Source organism: Lutjanus erythropterus, chromosome 13 (genome assembly GCF_056507025.1).
Source record: "Lutjanus erythropterus isolate fLutEry1 chromosome 13, fLutEry1.hap2, whole genome shotgun sequence".
NCBI classification, from domain to species: Eukaryota; Metazoa; Chordata; class Actinopteri; order Lutjaniformes; family Lutjanidae; genus Lutjanus; species Lutjanus erythropterus.
This window is the reverse complement of record NC_139329.1, coordinates 31,805,729-31,814,155: the sequence shown is the minus strand read 5'-3', so window position 1 is coordinate 31,814,155 and position 8,427 is coordinate 31,805,729. Positions and strand designations below refer to the sequence as shown.

The window sequence follows — 8,427 nt, the reverse complement described above, 5'->3', positions numbered from 1 at the left end:
TGCCTCCATATTGCTTATCTGGTGTAATCCAAGTCTCCTGGTTGCTATCACCTTTATGGTGATGTAGGTATTTATGTGGATAAGGAAGTGTTCACTAACCGACTATGAGGTGTATGAACTTTTAAAACAATATTTTTTGATGCTGACCTTGAATTGGTGTGTTATGGTTACCAATGGTGTAGAGCTAGCCAAGAATCAGTTAGCCCCCAGATATCCAGCATTGGCTCTCATAAACAAAATGTCCAGTCCATGCTTTTTGTTTTTGTGTTTTTATTTTTTGCATTGCAATACAAAAGGGTCAAATGGTCATGGTGGGATTTGCTGGATCAACATCTCCCTTCGTCAGACCTCGGGGGGGACAGAAGAAGTGATCTGCTTTATCTGCAAACAGGTGACTTTGGGTGTCAAACACCGTTGTGAGACCAGTTATGAATCCTAAAACAAGCTTTTCCTGTGCAGCCCTCGATATACTGGCTCCCAAAACTGACAGTCATCAAAACTTTGAGAACATCTGCCTTAGAATGCAGTCCTAAACATGTCATCGGTTAACCTGTATCGCTGAAACATTTACCAAGTATATATAGTAAATTCATATTGTCGGACTTCTCTTAATCAAAACAGGTTAAAATACAAAGGACCATTTCTTTAGAACAATCTACCTACATCAGTACAATCAACATCTACATTATCATTGTTCAAAAACATCTTAAAAGGTCATTAACTACCAAATTTATAAAAATGTTGAAAATAGCTCAACACATCATCAGCTGTGAAACTTGCAAGGCCAGTGCTGACATAAAGTCAGACATATGTCATGAAATTTATATTTAAAAAAAGACTAGAGGACAGAGCTTCAAGGTCTGAAAAATAAAGCCAATATGCATTTTTTCTAACGGCCATCAGGTGGCAACTCCATTGGTTGCAAAAGAAGTCTGATCGTATGACCTCAAATGGTAAAATGACCCTACTTCTCATTTGATTTATTACCTCAGTAAACAGTTTCCTAATGAGTTTACAGTCTCAATTGCTTGTTTGATGTCTTCTTCAATACAGCATGATGTTCATTTTGTAAGTTGTGGTCCCATTTAGAGTAAAATAGATAATGAAATATACTCAAGGACATGGATAGCTTATAATTTGCAAGTCATTCTCAGTGAGACAGCGCAATGCACCAGGCTCACCAAACTCAGATCAAACAGCCAAACTAAACAGTGCTGATCAAATATGAACAGTGTGAGTGAAAAGGACCTAAATTATACTACGATTAGCCAAGAAGAAGAAAACCTACTTCATTAATCTCTGAGGGGAAATTACATTCTTTTCACTCTGTTGTAAATATTTTTTGTACTTACAGACACAGGCCTGAAACAGACACACATGTTCATTTGTTAGCTAACACAAAGGAGACCATAATGTTGATCACTGCATTAGCTAGCTAGCTAACTTAGCTTAGCTTCATCTCCATGCTTTGATCATGGGACTATAAGAAATGTTTGTGATTATAACATTATATTAATAAATATATTTTGCATTGTGGAATTATTATTATTTCTTTTGGTATATTATAGTGTCCTTAAAAAAATCAAGTATGTGATTGAGTGTAGTAAAGCTTTACTGGCCTCACGCTTGAGTAGGTCAGTCGCCTACATATCCCAGAATTCCACGTCATTTGTTTGGATTGAACCTCAGCGGAAACACTCGGCACCCGTGTTCGTTGCAGTCCATAATGCAGCCCTTTCAGTCTATATTCTTTTGCTTCAAAATGAACTACATGTCTGGCTGAATCCTCGTGGTTTTACGCAAAAGAAGACGGTAACATGAGATGGAGATCACTCGGACCAGACCGTCCTTGTATGGAGAAATCGGTAAGTAGCTTACAGTTGGTGATCAACACACCAGTGTAAAACTGGGTTAGCTAAGTAAATGATTAGATGCCGTCGGTCGCTGCAATGATTAGCTTTTCATTATTTTTCACTTCAAGGTCTCTGTCACACGTATAACGTTAGCTAGGTTAACGTTAGCTAGCACGGGTCACTTAAAGTGGGTGAGCGCATGACAGAGCTGTAAGCTCGTTAGAGAGGCCAGCAGGCTCTGAAGTGCACGTTGTGCAACTGCGTCGGTCACTTGACAGCGAACATGACATACTTAAAGATACAGATAGAAATAGATATATGAACAAGGAATGCTGAAAGGGCCAGGAATTTAAATGTTGTGTGTGTGTGTGTGTGTGTGTGTGTGTGTGTGTGTGTGTGTGTGTGTGTGTGTGTGTCAGAGAGTGTGCATGTTTCTCCAGTTTCTTAGTTTTCACAACTGGAAAAGAAGCATCACATACAACAGTAGTTAGTTACAACCTACATGTTCAGATTACACTTCATTTGAAGGCGTGTGCACAAGACTCTCATACAGTGTCATAACCATGTCATGACACCTGTCATGAACATTAGGGGGACTTTATGACTGTTGCCCTCAAGGTGATATGTTGATAATTGTACTTGAGAGTCTTCACAGTCTTATTCACACCCCTTCAAATATAGAGTTACCCATATTCATATTATTCTGCCCCTAGGCTGCCCTGGTGCCTAAATCAAACACACCTACACTTGACTCAGTGTCAGTTTCTCATGATGTAGTTTGGATGGAGCTGAACTACTTTTTAAAAGTATATTTGGTTCAACAAGCAATTTTCTTAGAGTAATTATGAATTTGGGAGAGCTGAGATCTGGTTTTTGAATTGAAGAACTTTTTTTCTGCTCCTTTCTGTGCCAGTAAAAGTAGATGGTTATTATGGTTATTGTTTGTAAAACATTTTGGTGAAGTGTTTTTTTTTGTCACAGGATTTAGACCCAAATATGTACTTCCTGTCTCGTGTTGTACTAAGTGTAGGAAAGGTTCACTATGGCTCTTCTCCCCCATGCTGTGGTTGAAGCCAAACAAAAAAGAAACAATATTTCAGCCATGGTTGGAATGACAAAATAAACTTTGACTTGAAGACAGACAGTGTTGTTAAACATAACTCAACACTCAAAACATCATGAATACAGAGGCTTAGTCTTGTTTGACTTCACATGTTCACAGCTCACGGTCTTGGATTCTGGACGGACCGGTCAGCGGTGCACGAGGCCGCTGCACAGGGCCGGGCCCTCCAGCTGCAGCAGCTGATCGAGGGAGGCGCAGCAGTTAACATCGTGGCGGTCGACTCCATCACTCCGCTGCATGAGGCGTGTATACAGGGACAGACCCAGTGTGTCAGACTGCTGCTGGACGCTGGTGCACAGGTGAGTTGGTGTCAGTAATGTGCAACATTAGAAGCAAAGCTTTCTTCATCAGTGCATGATGGACTGATTGGTGTATTTTTGACTGAATCTTGGCTCTGTGCGCTCTAGGTGGATGCTCGTAACATTGATGGCAGCACTCCGCTGTGTGACGCCTGTGCAGCAGGTAGCCTGGAGTGTGTGAAGCTGCTGCTGGAGTACGGAGCAACAGTTAACCCTCCACTGTTTACCTTCTCACCTCTTCATGAGGCTTGCATGGGAGGTGCGTCTTTTACATTCACACAGGAATGTACCTGGAGCGGTATATCTGTCCATCAAGATGTGTTTGCTTTATCAGTCTTGCATTGCTCATCCAGTTTCCACACAGTGTTTCTGTCAATGCAATTCTGTCATTTCTCTGAAAACGGAGCATAAATGAGTCATCAAGGCAGGCCTTGAAGGGATAGTTTGGATTTTTTGAAGAGGGCACTTATCTATAGTCATAGTCATATAGTCATAGCTATAGTTTTATCTACCTAAAACAATCAATATCATAATCACATCATCTCATGTAAGTGTGTGCTCTGTTTATAATATTTTCAGCACTTTACCTTGCTGTTAGACAGTCTCATTGATGGGAAGTCACCATCTTGTAAGCCAAATACCACTCTTATCACCGGACACCACTGGCAAAATCAGTAATTTTACCATGGGAGTTGCTGGTCTACCACTGCCTTGATTGGTCAGTTTGTTTGTGTTATTGTGTGACTTAGTGTTTTAAATGGTTGGTTTGGATTCACTGAAGTCACACAGTAACAGTAACTAACTAAACTGATTTAAGCAGCAGTAGACCAGCAACTCTCGTGTTCTGCAAAAAAAAATTACAGTATTTGCCAAAGGAGTTTGGTGGCTTTGGAAAGAGCAATACTTAGCTTGTGGTCTCTCATCAGAAAAGGGTGTCGGATGGTAAGGTAAAGCGGTGAAAATATTCTAAATATAGGGCAAACCAGTACATAGCTTAGCTTCCTACACCACTACTCATGCTCTCTCTCCAAACTGGAGGCATGCCAACACCATCCACTGTAAGTAATACATTGACTATTGATGAGCACCACTTAAAAAAGTCTGAACTTTCACCAGTAACCTTACTAAATAGTGCTGAAAGCAAATATTTGAAAATTTCTCCCAGAGGACAGAAAGTAAGAGCAGATTCAGGGAAGCAGAATTCAACACTAGAGCTGACCACTGAGCTCTTGATTATCACTTAAAACTTTGTCAAAATATGTCAATAAAACAAAAACCTTATAACACAATTACCAGTTAGACTATTGGACACAAGCGTACTGACTGTGTTTGCTAATGGTACTGGAACACACTCAAGATGATTGCAGTATTGATTTAGATTATTTTGAAAAGAGAAATGACTAGTAAGGAGAAAGCTTTAAAGTGAAAGTCCAGCCAAAATCTATTGAAGCTGAACAACAGCGTATGTACTCTCTGAAAGATCAAAGTACAAACATTTCATAGGGTCTGTTACAGCCCACAGGAAATGGGTGTTGGATTCCCAAAAGACAGAATCTGCGGTAGAGTATCTCTCTTTATTGGCATTTCTCAAAATGACTTTAATTTGACTCCCTGCCTCCTGGGATTTATTTCCCAGCAGTGTACGGAAATCAGATCATTCAGTGTTGTTCTACACAGACATGATTCTACTTGTCCCTCACAACAGGTAATTCAGAATGTGTTCAGCTCATGATTGATCAGGGAGCTTTCATGGAGGCCCATGACTGCCACTACGGGACACCGCTTCATGTAGCCTGCGCAAGGCAACATTACGACTGCGCCAAAGTTCTCCTCATCGCAGGTCAGTTCTTGTTTGTCTTCTGCACACAGAAGGCAAAATATTTTGCTAAAACTGCAGATTTCCCCGTTCTGGTTCTAGTTAAGGATTGTCTTATCTTAACAATTTTCTCAGAAGCTGTAGCTGTAGTCCTAAAATGTTTTGAGTTTTTTATTATGTAACTGTAATCTGAGAAAAGACAACATTTACAATATATCATATTATAGTAACCAGCTTATTACCATTATAAAATCAGGTATGTAGTCTCATGTGACAATATTGATATTATTGGAAGAAGAGGTTTATGTTGGTACGGATTTGTAAATCACCTTATTTACTAATATTAACACTAGATTTACACAATATAGTAAATGGTAATTGTGTCTATTTCATGATTTAAAATTAGTTTATTATTTAAAACTTAATTGTGTGTCTAATAGTGTTAGTAATTGTTTAAAATGGTGGAGATTAGATTTCCCCTTTGTGGGAGTGCCAAAGGAATATCTTATACTCTTATCTTACACTATATTTTGTTTTTTGCTCATTGTGGTTCGACATGTTCACATAGAGTTACACCAGTAAGGATACAACAGATGGATCTATGATGGGCTGCGTCATTGTTGTTATAAAGTCACATGCAAAAATGACATATTAAAACATTTGCCACTTTTCCACATCAGCAGACTCATTTGCCCAATATTCATCTGTCTTTAGACTGCAGTGGATATGCTGACATCAGTAGGTTAGTTCCTTGAAAAGTAATTTCCTGGGACCAAAAGTTATGAGTATTTTGGCTGGACACCCAACTTTTGTTGTGCAATTTCATGTTTAGATAGTTTGGTTAAGCACTGGTTGCCACAACAGTGATCCACTCATCCCTCGTTAAGGAGATTGAATTTATTTATTTGAAGTTAATGGCTGGTTTGTTTTAATATTTACTGCCAATGATAATCATTTATAAAGTGATTTATAATTCATGTATAAACACAAACACTCCATAAAAGAAAATACATACAATTTTATCTTTCTTTCCCAAAGGGGCAAATGTGAACGCCGCCAAGCTCCATGAGACGGCTCTTCATCATGCAGCCAAAACAAAGAACGTTGACTTGATCGACTTACTCGTGGAGTTTGGGGGGAACGTGTACGCCAGGGATAACCTGAACAAAAAACCTATCAACTACACCAGTCTGGGGTCTCCCTCTTATCTCTGCCTCGAGTTCTATGAGAGTAAGTGTGTTCATTTAAAAAGAGTGCATCAAAGAGCATGAATCATCTAAGATCGTGGATTAAATGTCATCTCTGTTGTTTCTGCCTCCTCAGACACCCCACTCAGTCTACAGCAGATCAGCAGAGTGGTTTTGAGAGGGACTCTCGGCACAAGAGCACGTGATGCTGTTCCCAAGCTGGGCTTGCCCAATCGCATGATAAATTTTCTTTCTTACATACCGCCTCCAGTTATTGAAATTTAATCACCCCTAGGAAAATCAAAGTGCAGCTCCAAGAAGGTTAAATGCGGATCTGTTATGTCTGCTGACTCTCTGCTCGTTTGCTCTCTGCAAAGTCACATGACAGGATGTTGAAGTTGGCAAAAATGCAACACAGATGAAATGGCTTGACAACACCAGACTTGTCTGGTACACAGAGTTTTTCACAACTAGAATAAGCAAACTGTTTACCCAAGTAAATGAAACGGGGCAAGTTAAGCAAGTTAAAATAAGGTTTAATTTCCTTTAACACATTTTTTGACAATTAAGACACAGACATGTGACCATTATATCTGTATCATCATCTTATCAAGATGTTATGGTTACCACATCCAGCAGACACAGAGCAACACGAGCATTTTTGTGCGCACTAAATCGATGTTAAGTCCAATATTTAGAAGTTTTATCCACCAACTCCCAGAAAAACATGATCAACTGCCTCATTTTCTTAAACTCTGCTGCATCATGCTCAGCAGGAAGTGCACAGCTGGTTTGTCATATTTGTCTTTTGCTTGTTTGCAAAAACGTTGCTCCTGGTGGTTAAAAGAGAGACTCAACCATACAGTCTGTGTGAAGGCTAAAATAATAATAGTCTAATTGAATGGAGACGGATGAAACTGTTGTGACAAAGAGGCGTAGAAGTTACTAATATACCGGCATCCACCCGGGTGTCACGTTTCCATCACAGCAGGCTGGCGCAAGGGCTGAGATATTTTGAAAAAATATCTTATTATGATTATTTTGGACTGATATTGCAATTACGATGTGATATGTGGAAATGTCCAGGCTGTCCATCAAGCTCAGAATCTCCTGTTAGCTTTTTGAACTTGTTACAGCGGGATAAATTACAACTTTATCTTCTTTATTATCACGCAGTGTTGGATAACCTCAAGTAACTCACCGCAGGCCTCAGCCCACATTCAACCTGAGCAGAGGTCAGATCAGCTACAATAACTGAGCGCTACACACCCTGCGTGGGCGTGAAGGGCTGTTCACATGAGTTGAGTCATTTGAGTCAGTGTTAATAAGTAAAAGTCTTATTTAATGGAGCTTGAAATGTATTAACATGAACTTGTGATTTCATCATAGATGCTGTTAAACTTTACTGAACCCAGAGAGGAACGTGAATTAGTTTTATTATAGGATTATTTCACTGTATGTATTTGTATATATTCTGTAACTATTTATTTTTAATGTAAATTTGTAAATAATAAAGATGGTTCTACCTCTATTACATTTGTGTAAATAAATAGACCGCTACCGGACTATTATAAAAACTCTTCAGTGTTGTCTCTTCTGTTGTTATAGAATACAAATTTGGTTGTTTTTTTGTGTTTGTTTCTAATAATGTTCCTTTCAGGGAAGTATTGCTTCAAAGGGCCACAAATAAATTATTGTTGTGAGGCGATTCAGTCCATACTTTCTTTTTTAAACTAATTTGCATGAAAAAATGAGTTACAACACCAAGGCTATTATAGCTGACTAAAACTAAAGTAAAAACTACTTGAGTTAACCGAAATAAAAGTATAAACTACACTTTACAAAAAAAGAAAACTAGCTGAAATGATGGCCTCGGTGTATATTTTATTTCATTTATTTACTTACCTAACTAATAACTCCGATATTATAATAAAAAAAAATAATAATAATACTGAAACTAATAATGAAACTAAAACTAAACATTTACAACAATGAAAACTAAATTGAAACTGAAACTAAACAGAATTGAAAATAAAAATTCTAAATGAAAAAGTAGAAAATTAGAATTACTCACGTAGTAAAGTAACATTGACAACACTTATTGTAGACTTTAACTGTGCTGGTTTAAAAAAACTCTAGCAAGTTTCAA

The 8,427-nt window shown here is 38.4% G+C and overlaps 1 protein-coding gene across 1 annotated transcript; it reads left to right on the top strand.

Moving 5' to 3' along the window:
- Nucleotides 1-1,711: 1,711 nt before the first annotated feature.
- LOC146316874 (ankyrin repeat and SOCS box protein 13-like) lies at nucleotides 1,712-7,223 on the top strand. The gene is made up of 6 exons (XM_084734793.1): nucleotides 1,712-1,865; nucleotides 3,076-3,275; nucleotides 3,384-3,534; nucleotides 4,981-5,115; nucleotides 6,130-6,321; nucleotides 6,415-7,223. The coding sequence occupies exons 1-6, from the start codon at nucleotides 1,823-1,825 to the stop codon at nucleotides 6,561-6,563; spliced, it is 870 nt and encodes a 289-aa protein (XP_084590919.1). The 5' UTR covers nucleotides 1,712-1,822; the 3' UTR covers nucleotides 6,564-7,223.
- Nucleotides 7,224-8,427: the final 1,204 nt, after the last annotated feature.

What these genes read in the sequence shown, in the direction of transcription:
- LOC146316874 (XM_084734793.1), top strand. Translation starts at nt 1,823, where the DNA reads ATGGAGATCACTCGGACCAGACCGTCCTTGTATGGAGAAATCG. An exon ending in GTCCTTGTATGGAGAAATCG is followed by an intron (nt 1,866 to 3,075) that starts GTAAGTAGCTTA and finishes ACATGTTCACAG; the next exon opens with CTCACGGTCTTGGATTCTGG. An exon ending in TCATGAGGCTTGCATGGGAG is followed by an intron (nt 3,535 to 4,980) that starts GTGCGTCTTTTA and finishes CCCTCACAACAG; the next exon opens with GTAATTCAGAATGTGTTCAG.